The sequence below is a fragment of the Cebus imitator genome, unplaced genomic scaffold, assembly GCF_001604975.1.
Source record: "Cebus imitator isolate Cc_AM_T3 unplaced genomic scaffold, Cebus_imitator-1.0 Scaffold268, whole genome shotgun sequence".
NCBI classification, from domain to species: Eukaryota; Metazoa; Chordata; class Mammalia; order Primates; family Cebidae; genus Cebus; species Cebus imitator.
Genome location: NW_016107583.1, coordinates 1,184,994 through 1,201,227, shown reverse-complemented (window position 1 = coordinate 1,201,227; position 16,234 = coordinate 1,184,994). Strand labels below are relative to the sequence as shown.

Here is a 16,234-nt window from a genome sequence, read left to right as displayed (position 1 = left end):
CCACCACCCCCAACTGTCTCTCCTTTGCCCCCCCCGCCAATAGACCCCAGTGTGTGATGCTCTCCTCCCTGTGTCTGTGTGTTCTCATTGTTCAACACCTGTCTATGAGTGAGAACATGCAGTGTTTGATTTTCTGTTCTTGTGTTAGTTTGATGAGAATGATGGTTTCCAGGTTCATCCATGCCCCTACAAAAGGCATGAACTCATTGTTTTTTATGGCTACATAGTATTCCATGGTGTATATGTGCGACATTTTCCCTGTCCAGTCTGTCATCGATGGGCATTTGGGTTGGTTCTAGGTCTTTGCTATTGTAAACAGTGCCACTATGAACATACATGTGCATGTGTCTTTATAATAGAATGTTTTATAATCCTTTGGGTATGTACCCAGTAATGAGATTGCTGGGTCAAATGGAATTTCTATATCTAGGTCCTTGAGGAAGCACCACACTGTCTTCCACAATAGTTGAACTAGATTACACTCCCACCAACAGTGCAAAAGTGTTCCTATTGCTCCACATCTTCTCCAGCTTCTGTTGTCTCCAGATTTCTTAACGATTGCCGTTCTAACTGGTGTGAGATGGTATCTCAATCTGGTTTTGATTTGCATTTCTCTAATAATCAGTGATGATGAACATTTTTTCATATGTTTCTTGACTTCATATATGTCTTCTTTTGAAAAGTGTCTGTTCATATTCTTCTCCCACTTTTGGATGGGTTTGTTTGTTTTTTCTTGTACTCTGTTTTAGTTCTTTTGAGATTCCTGGTATTAGCCCTTTGTGAGATGGGTAGATTGCAATTTTTTTTCCCATTCTGTTGGTTGCCAGTTCACTCTAATGATTGTTTCTTTTGCTGTACAGAGGCTCTGGAGTTTAATTAGATCCCATTTGTCTATTTTGGCTTTTGTTGCCAATGCTTTTTGTGTTTTAGTCATGAAGTCCTTGCCTATGCTTATGTCCTGAATGGTTTTGCCTAGGTTTTCTTCTAGGGTTTTTATGGTGTTAGGTCTTATGTTTAAGTCTTTAATCCATCTGGAGTTAATTTTAATGTAAGGTGCCAGGAAGGGGTCCAGTTTCTGCTTTCTGCACACTGCTACCCAGTTTTCCTAACACTATTTATTACACAGGGAATCCTTTCCCTGTTGCTTGTTTTTGTGAGGTTTGTCAAAGATCAGATGGTTGTAGATGTGTGGTGTTGCCTCTGAGGCATCTGTTCTGTTCCATTGGTCTATATCTCTGTTTTGGTACCAGTCCCGTACTGTAGCTTTTTTGATTACTGTAGCTTTGTAGTATAGTTTGAAATCAGGTAGCATTATGCCTCCAGCTTTTTTCTTTTTGCTTAGGATTGTCTTGGCTATGTGGCTCTCTTTTGGTTCCATATGAACTTTAAAATGGTTTTTTCCAGTTGTGAGGAAGGTCATTGGTAGCTTGATGGGGATAGCGTTGAATCTACAAATTACTTTGTGCAGTATGGCCATTTTCACGATATTGATTATTCCTAACCATGAGCATGGAATGTTTCTCCATCTGTTTGTGTCCTCTCTTATTTCGTTGAGCAGTGGCTTGTAGTTCTCCTTGAAGAGGTCCTTTATGTCCTTTGTTAGTTGTATTCCTAGGTATTTTATTCTCTTTGTAGCATTTGAGAATGGCAGTTCGTTCTTGATTTGGCTCTCTTTAAATCTGTTACTGGTATATAGGAATGCTTGTGATTTCTGCATGTTGATTTTGTATCTTGAGACTGCTGAAGTTGCTTATCAGTTTAAGGATATTTTGGGCTAAGATGATAGGATCTTCTAAATATACAGTCATGTCGTCTGCAAGTAGAGACAATTTGACTTCCTCTTTTCCTAATTAAATACCTTTTTTTTTCTTGCCTAACTGCTCTGGCTAGAACTTCCAATACTATATTGAATAGGAATGGTGACAGAGGGCATCCTTGTCTAGTGCCAGTTTTCGAAGGGAATGCTTCCAGTTTTTGCCCATTCAGTATGATATTGGCTGTTGGTTTGTCATAAATAGCTTTTATTATTTTGAGATATGTTCCTTTGATACCTAGTTTATTCAGAGTTTTTAGCATAAAGAGCTGTTGAATTTTGTCGAAGGCCTTCTCTGCATCTATTCAGATAATCGTGTGGTTTTTGTCTTTGGTTCTGTTTATGTGGTGGATTACATTTATAGACTTGTGTATGTTGAACCAGCCTTGCATCTCCAGAATGAAGCCTACTTGATCATGATGGATAAGCTTTTTGATGTGCTGTTGCAATAGGTTTGCTAGTATTTTATTGAAGATTTTCAGATCAATGTTCATCATGGATATTGGCCTGAAGTTTTCTTTTTTTGTTGAGTCTCTGCCGGATTTTGATATCAGGATGATATTGGTCTCATAAAATGATTTGGGACGGATTCCCTCATTTCGGATTGTTTGGAATCATTTCAGAAGGAATGGTACCAGCTCCTGTTTGTACATCTGGTAGAATTCAGTTGTGAACCCATCTGGACCTGGGCTTTTTTTGGTTGGTAGGCTCTTAATTGCTGCCTCAACTTCAGCCCTTGTTATTGGTCTGTTCAGGGTTTCAACTTCTTCCTGGTTTAAGCTTGGGAGGATGCAAGTGTCCAGGAATTTATCCATTTCTTCCAGGTTTACTGGTTTATGTGCATAGAGTTGTTTGTAGTAATCTCTGATTGTAGTTTGCATTGCTGTGGAGTCCATGGTGATATCCCCTTTATTGTTTTTTATTGCATCTATTTGATTCATCTCTCTTTTCTCTTTATTAACCTGGCTAACGGTCTGTCTATTTTGTTGATCTTTTTAAAAAACCAGCTCCTGGATTTATTGATTTTTTTTAAGGGTTTTGTGTCTTTTTCTCCTTCAGTTCTGCTCTGATCTTAGTTCTATTTCTTGCGTTCTGCTAGCTTTTTAGTTTTTTTGATCTCGTTCCTCTAGCTCTTTCAGTTTTGTTAATAGGGTGCTGATTTTAGATCTTTCCTCACTTCTCATGTGGGCATCTATTGCTATAAATTTCCCTCTGGGCACTGCTTTAAATATGTCCCAGAGATTCTGGTATGTTGTGTCTTCATTCTCGTTGGTTTCAAAGAACATCTTTATTTCTGCCTTCATTTCATTGTTTATCTAGTTGACATGCAGGAGCCAGTTGTTCAGTTTCCATGAAGTTGTGCAGTTCTGAGTTAGTTTCTTAATCCTGAGTTCTAATTTGATTGCACTGAGGTCTGAGAGAATGTTTGTTATGATTTCCGTTCTTTGCATTTGCTGAGAAGTGATTTACTTCCAATTACGTGGTCAATTTTAGTGTAGGTGCCATGCGGTGCTGAGAATGTATATTCTGTGGATTTGGGGTGGAGATTTCTGTAGATGTCTATTAGGTCTGCTTGGTCCAGATCTGAGTTCAAGTCCTGGATATCCTTGTTAATTTTCTGCCTCATTGATCTGTCTAATATTGACAGTGGAGTGTTAAAGTCTCCCACTATTATTGTTTGGGAGTCTAAGTCTCTTTCTAGGTCGTTATGAATTTGCTTTATATACCTGAGCGCTCCTGTATTGGGTGTGTATATATTTAGGATCGTTAGTTCTTCTTGATGCATTGATCCTTTTACCATTATGTAATGCTTTTGTCTCTTTTGATCTTTGTTGGTTTAAAGTCCATTTTATCAGAGACTAGGAATGCAACTCCTGCTTTTTTTTGCTCTTCATTTACTTGGTAAATCTTCCTCCATCCCTTTATTTTGAGCCTATGTGTGTCCTCGCACATGAAATAGGTTTGCTGAAGACAACACACTGATGGGTCTTGATTTTTATCCAATTTGCCAGTCTGTGTCTCTTAAATTGGGGCATTTAGCCCATTTACATTTAAGGTTAATATTGTTATGTGTGTATTTGATCCTGCCATTTTGATGCTAGCTGGATGTTTTGCCTGTTAGTTGACACATTTTCTTCGCTGTGTCGATGGTCTTTACCATTTGGTGTGTTTTTGGAGTGGCTGGTACTGATTGTTCCTTTCCTTGTTTAGTGCTTCTTTCAGGAGCTCTTGTAAGGCAGGGCTGGTGGTGACAAAATCTCTCAGCAATTGCTTGTCCATAAAGGATTTTCTTTCTAATTTGCTTATGAAGCTTAGTTTGGCTGGATATGAAATTCTAAGTTGAAAGTTCTTTTCTCTAAGGATGTTGAATATTGGCCCCCACTCTCTTCTGGCTTGTAGGTCTCCTGAGTCTGATGGACTTCCCTTTGTGGGTAACCCAGCCTTTCTCTCTGGCTTCCCTTAGCATTTTTTCCTTCATTTCAACTCTGGTGAATCTGCTGATTATGTGCCTTGGGATTGCTCTTCTTGAGGAATATCTTTTTGGTATTCTCTGTATTTCCTGGACTTGAATGTTGGCCTGCCTTGCTAGGTTGGGGAAGTTCTCCTGAATAATATCCTGAAGAGTGTTTTCCAGCTTGGATTCATTCTCTCCGTCGTATTCAGGCACACCTATCAAATGTAGATTAGGTCTTTTCACATAATCCCATATTTCTTGGAATCTTTGTTCATTTCTTTTCACTCTTTTCTCTCTATTCGTGCCTTCTCATTTTATTTCATTTAGTTGATCTTCAATCTGTGATATCCTTTCTTCTGTTTGGTCAATTCGGCTATTGAAACTTGTGTATACTTTGTGAAGTTCTTGTGCTGTGTTTTTCAGCTCCATCAAGTTGTTTATATTCTTCTCTAAGCTGTTTATTCTAGTTAGCATCTCATCTAACCTTTTTTCTAGGTTCTTAGTTTCTTTGCATTGGGTTGGCTTATGTTCTTTTAGCTATGAGAATTTTCTTATTACCCACCTTCTGAAGCCTGTTTCTGTCAATTCATCAGAATCATTCTCCATCCATCTTTGATCCCTGGCTGGTGAGGAGTTGTGATCCTTTGGAGAAGGAGAGGCGTTCTGGTTTCTGGTGTTTTCATTCTTTTTGCGCTGGTTTCTTCCCAACTTAGTTGCTTTATCTACCTGTGGTCTTTGTAGTTGGTGACTTTCGAATGGGGTCTCTGAGTGGATCTCATCAAGTTGATGATGAAGTTATTTCTTTCTGTTTCTTAGTTTTTCTTCTAACAGTCAGGCCCCTCTGCTGCAGGACAGCTGGAGGTCTGCTCCAGACCTTGGCTCACCTGGGGATCACCTGTGGGGTCTGCAGAACAGCAAGGGTTGCCACTGGTTTATTCCTCTTCTATCCCCGACCCAGACGGGTACCCAACAGATGTTGGCCTGAGCTCTCCTTTATGAGGTGTCTCTTTGGATATACGGGGGTTGGGGAGTTGCTTGAGGAGACATATAGGAGCTCAACTGCTGTGCTGGGAGCTGCGTTGTTCTATGCAGAACTGCTGGGCAGGCACCTTTAAGTCTGCTGCAGCTGAACTCAACTGCCTCTTTTCCCAGGTGCTCTGTCCTAGGAAGGTCAGCTTTATTTATAAGTTCCTGTTGCTCTGCTTCCTTTTTTTCAGAGATGCCCTGCCCCACATGGAGTAGTCTAGTCACAGTCTGCCAGCAGAGGTGTTGCTGAGCTGTTGCAGGCTCTGCCCAGCTGCTGTGTGAACAGCCTGGGTAGTGGCGGGCTGCCTCGGTAGTAGGGGATGCTCTTCCCCCAACTGAGCTGGACTGTCCTGGGTCCAGCTGCACTTGCTGCAAGTGTGTTTCAGATTGCTTGTTTTGTGCGGATAGCACTTGCCGAGCCAGGTCGCCTGGCTCCCTTTCTCTGCCCCCTCCCTTTCAGTTGAATGGGCTGCTCTGTCTCCCTGGCATTCCAGGCACCAGTTGAAATGCCCGCCCAGATTTGTGTGAGTTTCTGTGCGCCAGGCAGCACCGGCTGAAACCACCATGCTGAAAACACATGGTGCCTTTTGGCCAGGAATTTCCTGGTCTATGGGCAGTGAAAACTTGTTTGGAGATGCAGTGAGCACTCACCCTCTGCGCTGTTCTCGCTGGGAACTGCACTCCGGAGCGGTTTCTTGGATCTTCCTCCAATATTATCTTTAATCAGTGTATTGAATGTAACTTATTTATATATACATTATTTAAAAAGAACGTGACCTGTGTAATTTGGTTATTTTCATTAGAGTTGTGCTTCTTCCTGAAAGTAGAACTGAAAATAATAGCTTCCTTTATTATTTTATTACTGCAGAATAGAAAGTGAAAAAGAAAGTGAGAAGGAAAAAAAGCATGGTGGATTTTAAAGTGAAACAAATGCCGTATTGTGATTTAATTCTTCTCCTTAGGTTTTTTAGAGAAATCTCAGGTTGTTAAATGCCATACTATGATTTAATTCTTCTCTTTAGATCTTTTAGAGAAATCTCGGGTTGTTAAACAGCCAAGAGGTGAAAGGAACTTCCACGTGTTCTATCAGCTTCTGTCTGGTGCCTCTGAAGAGCTCCTCAGTAAGTCTCTGTTTCTATGTGTTGTTGTTGTTTGAGATGAGAGTCTCACTGTGTTGCCCAGGCAGGTTTCAAAATTCCTGAGCTCAAGGGATCTTCCTGCCTTGGCCTCCCAAAGTGCTAGGATTACAGGCCTGAGCCACTGCCCCTGAACTGTTGCCGTGTTTTAATTTTCAGTGTCACAGCAGTTTCTGAAGCATTCTCTTTAAAACATATTCCATATGCTTTGCCCCTTCCTTCTTAAGATTTTTCCATGATGCTAGTTGAAATGAAGAACATGATGTATTTGCTTCTACCACACCCCAGGGTTTCTGTAATATTCCCATACCTCACCAGATACTGTGCCATACATCTCCAGTTGTGTTGAGGACTGTGTGGATGATTTAGAGATTAAACTCAAGTGGGATTTCAGCAAATAGAACTACCTCAGTCTGGACTTGGCCACAGCTAATTATTAGGGGAGGGATTAATCATACACTTAGAAAACAAAATGGGCCAGGCACCATAGCTCACGCCTGTGATCCAGCACTTTGGGAAACCAAAGCGGGCAGATCATGAGGTCAGGAGTTCAAGACCAGCCTGGCCAATATGGTGAAACCCGTCTCTACAATAATATAAAAACTAGCATGACGTGGTGGCTTGCACCTGTAGTCCTAGCTACTCAGGAGGCTGAGGCAAGAGAATAGCTTGAACCCGGGAGGTGGAGGTTGCAGTGAGCTGAGATCACACCACTGCACTCCAGCCTGGGCAACAGAGCAAGACTCCATCTCAAAAAAAAAAAAAAAAGAAAATGGAAGAATTTATATATGGGGACAGAAAAATATTAGGGATCTAATTAAAGAGTACAATTATATAGAAACAAATCACTAGGTAAATATTTAAAAATAGTAGGGAAGATATTTTGCAGTTGATACAAGTGATAAAAATCTGACCTTTGGTTATTTTAGAGAATTAACATAATTCCACAATGATACTATCTAATAGCCAATAGTTAAATGATGAAAAGTTGTGAACAAATAGTTCAAACAAGAAAGGAAAAGTCATCTTCACTAATAATCAACAAATTCAAATTAAAACAGCACTGAAGTATCTCCTATACATATATTAGCAAAAGTTATTAAGGACCAAGCTAGCAGAGTTGTCACTGATCTGCTTAGAGCTGTGGGTGTTACTTCAAATTGAGGCCCCCTTCCTGGGGGACTAATTGGCAATCCAAAATAATCAGAGCCTGCCATCCAGTCACACCACTTTTTGGACTATATTCCAACAAAATAATTCAGATGAATCCAAAAAGCAATTGGTGAAGACATTTATCACTGTTCTATATTTATTATTATAACAGAGAGAATCCAAATAACCAGGGGAGAGGGAATCACCAGGCAGACATCACATAATGAAGTAATACATTGACAATCTTTTTTAATATAAAAACTCTAGAAAGAGACTTATCTAATAAGATAAGTATAAAACAGAGTTTGTCCTGTCACAGTGATACAGTGATTTTAAAAATGTGCTGTTATTGGCTGGCACAGTGGCTCACGCCTGTAATCCCAGCACTTTGGAAGGCCGAGGCAGGTGGATCACGAGGTCAAGAGATTAAGACCATCCTGGCCAACATGGTGAAACTCCATCTCTACTGAAAAGACAAAAAGCAGGTGGACATGGTGGCACACACCTGTAATCCCAGCTACTCTGGAGGCCGAGGCAGGAGACTCACTTGAACCTGGGAGGTGGAGGTTGCAGTGAGCCGAGATAGCGCCACTGCACTCCAGCCTGGCAACAGAGTGAGACTCCATCTCAAAAAAAAAAAAAAAGAATATGCTGTTATTGATATTTGGATATAATTTTCGTTCTTTTGATTCGATACTTAATATAAAAGCCATTTACCAACGTGAATGAGATATCAAAGGGAATGAGATATTTAAGATTGGATTTATTGAAGCAACTTAACAATTCGTGTCTTTGATTCAATAGATAAACTTAAGCTTGAGAGGGATTTCAGCAGATATAACTACCTGAGTCTGGATTCGGCCAAAGTGAATGGAGTGGATGATGCAGCAAATTTTAGAACCGTGCGGGTAAGACGTAGTGCTTCCATCAAGCTTCAAATCGCATGCCACTGCATTGCTCAGCAGGAGCTGGTAACTTCTTTAAAGTGTAGCTCATTTTCCCTAAGGTTTTAGGATTATACAAAAATTATGTTTTTATCACTTTGATTTTTTTTTTTACTGACTCAGAAATCACACAAGATTGTGAAGGCCATGCTTTTATTAGAGTGTGCGATTTTACCATTTATCATAAGGAGCTTTTTTATTATATTATCCTGGGGTTTGACTCCTTTAAGGTTATTTTTAAATTCCAGATGTTTTTATGACCAAAGTTAATTTCCAAGTATAAAAACTGCCCTCAGATCATGTTAAATCAAAACTATTTTTGAGAGAGAAAAATCTTGGTTTTATACAGTTTTAGAAATTCATATATAAACCAGAGTGATTAGCATTCCACATTCATTAGCAAAGATGATTTTAAATAACACTATACTCTGTTTTCTGTCTTAATGTGTAATATACTTTCAAAATTACTCTTATTATGACATGATAGGGTAACTGGGATTTACTTGCAAATGAGACAGCTGTGGTGATGGGGAAAGGGGGGAGTAGGATGAATTACAGATAATACAAAATTGGCATCAGTTAATTGTTGAGGGTGAATGAAAAGGACATGCAGGTTCTTTCCCTGCTCTCTCTACTTTTGTATATGTTTGAAGTATTCCATAAAAGCAATAACAAAAACTTACATTACTCCCATTGCTATGTAGCCTCGTCATTTAAAAAAAGCCAGCTGTTCTCAAAAAGAAAGTATCTCTTAGAGTATGTCATTTTTTAAAACTGTATAAACATCCTCATATGGAAGCAATAGTCTGTTGATTCCTGGACATGATTTTGTTTAAACCTTGAGTCCAAGACCTGTTTTAGAACCACTTTGCCTGGCACGTAATTGGCACTCTGTAAAAATTTATGAATGAACAGATGCCTCCTGTTACCCAGTTTCTTGGGCTGGGCACTTCACGTTTGCAAACCAGTTTTTCTGATATGTAAAATGAGTGAGGAGCTTTTCTTTGTATGGAGTTGTGAAAGTTGGCTTTGTTTCTGGTAGCAAAACCTCAGTGTGTAAAAAAAAAAAAAAAAAAAAAAAGTATGTACAAACTGAGCTGCTGTGGTTGAAGTCCCAGCCTCCTGTTTCTTCCGTCTTCCTCTTTACATGCCCCCAGCCTCTGCCACAGCACCAGAGGTATCCCAGGGTCCCTCAAATCACAGTTGGAAACCACTGAACTTTGTCGTTATGTTTTTTTCCCCAGAAATAAATCTGTAATATGATTCATTTTTTTTTTTAAAAAAGGAAAGAACTATGGAGGAAAAAAGTTGCTTTTTTTTTCTCTCCCCAGAATGCCATGCAGATCGTGGGCTTTATGGATCATGAAGCTGAGTCTGTCTTGGCGGTAGTGGCAGCAGTGTTGAAACTGGGGAACATCGAGTTCAAGCCCGAATCGCGAGTGAATGGTCTAGATGAAAGCAAAATCAAAGATAAAAATGGTACATCCGTGGAGAATCAACTTTGTTTAGGAAACTTGCTTTGAACTTCTGCCCGGTTTTTAATGTAGAAAGTAAAACTTCTGCTTTGCATTGGTTTGAGAAAGCTTTCTAATGAAACTGAGCAGAAATAGAACTGTGGCTAAGCTTTGTTTTTTGATGCATACATTTTATACTGTTCTGTTTGATTTTGATTTAGAGGGAACATCCTAAGCCTTCAAAATGATTATAAGCAGCACGTGTACAGTCACTTTTTGTGTCCACCCCCCACCTTCCCACAGAGTTAAAAGAAATTTGTGAATTGACCGGCATTGATCAATCAGTTCTGGAACGAGCATTCAGTTTCCGAACAGTTGAGGCCAAACAGGAGAAAGTTTCAACTACACTGAATGTGGCTCAGGTGGGTGAAACATAATGTATAGAAGAGAGTTTCTTAAAAGTCTGTGCTGTTTTCTTATAAGTATAAACAAAGGTTTTTGTTTACAGGTTACTGTCTCCATCATTGTACTGCGTTCTAGGCATTGGGGAAAGCAGTAAGCTAAACAGATAAGGATCCTTGCCCTCATGGAGCTTAAAATTCTGGTAGAGGGAACTAGATATTAATCGCTAGACATAAGAAATAAGTGCTGTAGCAAACTAGCAGGTGGTAAGAGCAGTGAACAGAGAGAAAAAGTAAAGCAGGGTAAGGGAGCGCCCTGGGGCCGGGAAGGAGACTGGAAGTGAGGTGGGAAATGACTGAAGGCTTTTCAGAAGAACAGTGCCATGACTGCCTTGCATTTCAAAGGGTCACTCTGGCTGTGATGTGGAAAGCAGAGGGTCGGGGGAAAGGAGTGAAAGCGAGGGACCTTCAAGGAGACGTGCACTAACCCAGAGATGATGGTGGCTTGAACTAGTAGTTGCAGTGTAGTCAGTGAGAAGTGGTTACACTGTGGATATTATTTGAGGGTAGAGGCAACAGGACTTGCTGATGATGTTTAGTTGAAGAGAACAAACAAGGGTGATTTAATGTTTTTGGCCCAAGCAACTGGAAACATGGAGTTGTCGTTAACTGATTTGGGGAAGACAGTGGGAGAAGCCAGTTTTGTGTTCAGGTGGCCGAATTTGCCTCCCTGCCTTACTTCTTGAACTCTGCCCTTGATATTGGGGCCAATGAAGTCTTTAGTCTTTCTGAGACCCAAATCGGAGCTGCTGCCTCCTCTCCTTTTGCTTCAGGTTAAGTGGGTGGGTGTCTGGGTGGCTGCATGCCTGTATACATGCATGTATACCCAGGCAGCTCCTGCAGCCCTTTCACTAAAACACCGTTCTGTGGCTTAGACATTTTCCCACCAGCCAATGACTCAGGCTAACATTAAATTACTGACTTGAGACTTCCACTCAGGCCTACTTGGTTCGACTGTATTCTTGTCTCATCCTCCTTATAACTATCCATGAAGACTCCATAAACAGTAGGGTGGAGCCAGGACTGCTCTCTGCTGCCGAACCAGACTTTCCTACTAATCCAAGAATGCCTTTGTGTCCTTAGCTTTCTTTCAACATTTGATATCTTATTTTAGGTGAGTTATTTTGGCTGTGGCAAATACCATAACTTTATATATGTAGAAATGTGGTTTGTAGCAATCCTTTCCTAGCTATAGCCATTGCCTGTTCTTCCTCCTAAATTACTGCTTTTGCTATCATGTCCATCCAAGTCAGCCTCACTAATTCACAGTCAGATACGGAGTGACTGACTTCATCAAGAAAATGCTGCTGAGAGCCTGCACTGCACAAGCCCGCACATAGGCCACGAGTAGGGAAGTAAGGGATTAGGGAAGACCTCATGGAGACGATCAAAGGATTTAGATGTGTGAAGAATGGGTGAAAGGGCATGTCAAAAAGAAAACAGTGAGAAAAGCCAGGTTTGGGGTACATATCAGAAAAAAGATTGATCCAGCTGGGCTACAGCTGTACTTATGTAAAGAGGATTCAGAGAGCAATGTGGCTGGAAAGGTGAAGTCTGGAGTCAGGGTGGCAAATCTGCAACAGCAGTTCTTAAACTTCAACATGCATTCAGATCACCTGGTGGACTGACTTAGGAAACACAGTTTGCAGACCACAGCCCCAGTGCTTGATTCAGTGGATCTGGGGTAGGACTGAGGAATGTGCATTTCTAACAAATTCAGAGGTGACATTGCTGCTGCTGCTGCTGCTGCTGCTGGTCCAGGATAACATTTTGAGAGCCACCGAGTTTAGACATGTTCAATAGCCAGAATGCGAATTGTTAAGTCTGCAAGGAAGCCATGAAAAAGCCTGTATTGTTTAAGAAGGCCCTTTAGGAATATGTATATTTTGAGTCTTTTTAAAATTGTGTGTTTTATTCTTGCTTTTTTAATCATCCTGTATGGGAACAAGGCCCAGGTACCTCTGACTTTATAAGCTTATTTTAGTCACCTTACATCACTGAAGAAAACTTTCCACATTTTCTTAACCTTTGGCATAAAAGAATTTGGCTGGAGATCCTCAGCTGTTCGTCTCCTTAGTCAACTGTTTTTGTATTTTTAATGTCGTATTCAGAGTATCTGTTTCTACTGATCTTATTGCCTGGTACGTTTGGATTCCTGTAAGAAGTGATTTGTTTTGTTAGCCTTTCCTCATAGCTTCAATTCTTGGGCCCCAACATCATCTTTATTGCCCCAGGCCTCCTTTTCCCAAGGCATTTACACCTTTCTCCAGATAGGAGGACTCATACCGAGATAATGGAAACTCTAACAAGTTTTTCAGCTTCTCCTATATACTCTCTCCTTGGCTTCTAATGTCCTCTGAAATCTTATCCTACACAGCTTATCTCAGCTTATTCCTTGCTAGTCCTCTGTTACCTGGTGCCTCTGCTCCTGCCTGCCCATCCCCCCCCATGTCATGCTCATTCCTTCTACCCATCTAAAGGCTCTGCCTAGTTGTTACCCCATCCAAGGAGACTTCCTTGCTCAAATAGCCCTCCTGAAACCCGTCCCCTCTCAAACTCCCTTTTCTTTGCAGTTCGGCACCTGCCCTCTGTTTCCTCTGTGTTAGTTTGGTCTCCTTAGCTCCTGGAGGGCGGGCCCCATGTCTGTGTATCTCTGAGTCTCCACCTTGCTTGTCACTTGCCGTCCTGGACCATGCCTGTTACCTGGCATGTCTGCAGCACATGCCACCTGGGCTTTTCCTCTGAGTTTCATGCAGCTGCAGAAGTGCATGGTCTTTTCATAGTGTGCTTTGAAACAGATGGTGAATTAGCGCACTTTGAGTCTTCCCTTGTTTCTATACACTGTATTAGTGATCCTTAAGTGGGAACAGGCATTCCTTCCCTTACTGCTTTATAGGATATTGTTGTGCAGATTAGGTGGCATGAGTCAGGCTCAGGAAGTCAGGGGCGGCACATTGGCAGCCGGGTGGCAAATTGGCAGCCCCTGGGGCCAGGTAAAGCTCAATAGGCATATTTTTATTTGACTAAAGGGTAGGGTTTTCTTTGGTTTTGTTTGTTTGCTCTTTAAATTTTGAATTTGAGTGCCTTTAGCCTGGAATGCATCCTCTAACCCCTATAGATAGAGCCATCATTTCCTGTTCATTTCTGTCGCACAGTCCCTGGAATCATTTGAGTTTGAGAACCCTGGAGTAAATATTGTTGAAGGAAGCAAAGGAAATTAATATTGCCTGTGTATACACTTTAAAAAATATAAAGCAGTTTACCAGAATACATTGTCACTGTTAGTTCAGTTTATTGAAATGGTGGCTTGTTGAAAGTAGATAGCTTGTAACTAAAAAAGCTAGATGACATTAAGATGAAAAAGGGCTCGTCTACAAATACATGATGTTTTGAACTTATGTGGTGTTTTGAGATAACTTCATAAGAAGAAAAAAGAAAGGACTTAGAAGTTATATAGGCCCATGAGGTAGTAGTAGAGGAAAAGGATAATTCAAATAATCAATATAAGTACCTCGGTAGACTGTGTGCTAGGCATTATTCTAAGCTCTTAAATTATCTATTTTAAGAAAGTAAAAACTAGAAGAAAGGTATTGGGAAAAGTTTTCTCTGTTTTAGCATTTGGCATACATTTTCTACTGTGGAAGCGGAGTTCCCTCCCTTGTTTGTTTGTTTGTTTGTTAACAGCTCTTAGGTGTATACTTTAACCCTAATTGGAGTAGAGAGGGAGGTTTGGGATTAGCATGGAAATGTCAGATGAAGGGAAAAGGTGTTATCTTCAGCTATGATATGTTGCCGCGGAAGTGAATGTGTTATTAAAGTTGTTACATTTTATTTAGGAAGGAAATGTAGAGAAAGTGTTCCCACATAATCTGACAAATTTGTTCTTTGTAAAATAAAAAAGTACTGATTAATTTTAACAGTAATACCCAACTTTTTATTTATAAGCAGCAAAATACACACATATGGCCAGCATGTTGAAAATAGCAACAAAACCTCAGGCCTTTTCTCACCCAAGGCCAGTTCCTTGTTAGGCTGCTGACACCCAACCTCCAGGCCTTCCCAGGATGCTGGTATTAAACATCTCATTAGTACTTACCTACTGTATGCTCTGGGCACCCAGTACATTTAAGGGTGTTTAGATTCTGCCATCCAAACCTAACATTCTCTGGCCTTTGGATTCTAAAAGTCATAGAGACATATATGTCTTCTGCCTCTTTGTCAAGTAGTTCTGAATAGCTTTAAAAGTAAGCACATAAGAAGGGGTTTATGTTCATTCTGTAACTTATAAGAACTCAATGTGGAAGTTTTTTAAAAAAAACTCAAAGGATTAGTTTGGCCGGGCATGGTGGCTCACACCTGTAATCCCAGCACTTTAGGAGGCTGAGGTGGGTGATCACCTGAGGCCAGAAGTTCAAGACCAGTCTGGCTAACAAGACGAAACCCTGTCTCTACTAAAGGTACAAAAATTAGCCAGGCATGGTAGCACACGCCTGTACTCCCAGCTACTCAGGAGACTGAGGCATGAGAATCCCTTGAACCCAGGCGGCAGAAGTTGCAGTGAGCCAGAATTGTGCCACTAAACTCCAGCCTGGGCAACAGAGTGAGACTTTGTCTCCAAAAAAATAAAAAAAGATTGAAAAAAAATTGATGGGTTCCATCAGTCAAAGCCATTTTAGTGTATCTCCTTTGAATTTCCATGTGTAAGGGTTTTAAAAAATAGTTGTTATCATATTAAGTATACAATTGTTTAACTTTCACATAACATGAGCACTTCCATTTCGTTACCTGATCTTCATAACCATCGCCCTCTGATGACTATGTAACATTACTCTCAGTGCGTGTTTATTTTACTGCCCCTATTGTTGGACTTCTAACTTGTGTCTGATTTTTCTCTGTTCCATAACATTGAAATAAATATCTTTGTGGTGAAAGTTTTTGCAGTATTTAAAATTAGTTTCCTGGTATGTGAAAAAGTATAACTGTGTATAAACAATTTGCCTAATTCTCTTAAAGGCTTGACTGTTTATGATACAATAAAACTGGTTCTGCAAAGAAATGTGAAATAAAAGAGCTTTAAATATTTTTTAAAGTATCTTTATGATTTTATTGAAAGTAAGCATTGTGGCAGTTGTAGGTGTTAAGTTTTGTTTGTTTGTTTTTTAATAGGCTTATTATGCCCGTGATGCTCTGGCCAAAAACCTCTACAGCAGGTTGTTTTCATGGTTGGTAAATCGAATCAATGAAAGCATTAAGGTACTGAATTTCTATGAGCAACATTAGTTGTAAATACAGGGTATTCACAGTATAAACATTAAGTTGAAGAAGGTTTAAATTTATAATCAAATAATTGATTACCACTTATAAAGATTATTCCTTAAAAAGAGTTTACCATGTATAAGATTGAAATTTGTCAGGGATTTTGTTTATTTTGTTTTGCCATGTGTGTGGCTTCTGACTGGTGAACAGTCTGATGGTCTTTGTGGAGTGACTCTGGGAGTCGGCATCCCAGGTTCTGGCCTGGCTCACCTGCTAACTAGTTGTATACACTTCACTGAAAAGGTCACTTTACTTCACTAGGGCATAATGTATTCACCATTAAAAATGAGGTTGTCAGACTAGGTGATTTTGAAAGGCGTCACTCATGCCTTCTTTAAATATATCACCTATTATTAAAATTTCTAAAAGAGTTCTATACCAATACCCCATCTCATAAGTTTTTTAAAAAAAAAACTAAATTACAGTTATTTTCTTACTTAAGAAACATAATTAACTTGTAATATGTATCTGTGTTCC

At 40.1% G+C, this 16,234-nt stretch overlaps 1 protein-coding gene across 12 annotated transcripts in view; it reads left to right on the top strand.

The window, feature by feature from the left end:
* Window positions 1-16,234, top strand: part of MYO1B (myosin IB) — a 186,894-nt gene that overhangs the window by 116,107 nt on the left and 54,553 nt on the right. For all 12 annotated transcript variants that reach the window (XM_017500671.2, XM_037728546.1, XM_037728545.1 and 9 more), the window contains exons 8-12: window positions 6,317-6,415; window positions 8,387-8,490; window positions 9,858-10,005; window positions 10,284-10,402; window positions 15,608-15,694. In XM_017500671.2, coding sequence (XP_017356160.1) covers window positions 6,317-6,415; window positions 8,387-8,490; window positions 9,858-10,005; window positions 10,284-10,402; window positions 15,608-15,694 — 557 coding nt within the window. The remainder of the gene's footprint in view (window positions 1-6,316; window positions 6,416-8,386; window positions 8,491-9,857; window positions 10,006-10,283; window positions 10,403-15,607; window positions 15,695-16,234) is intronic.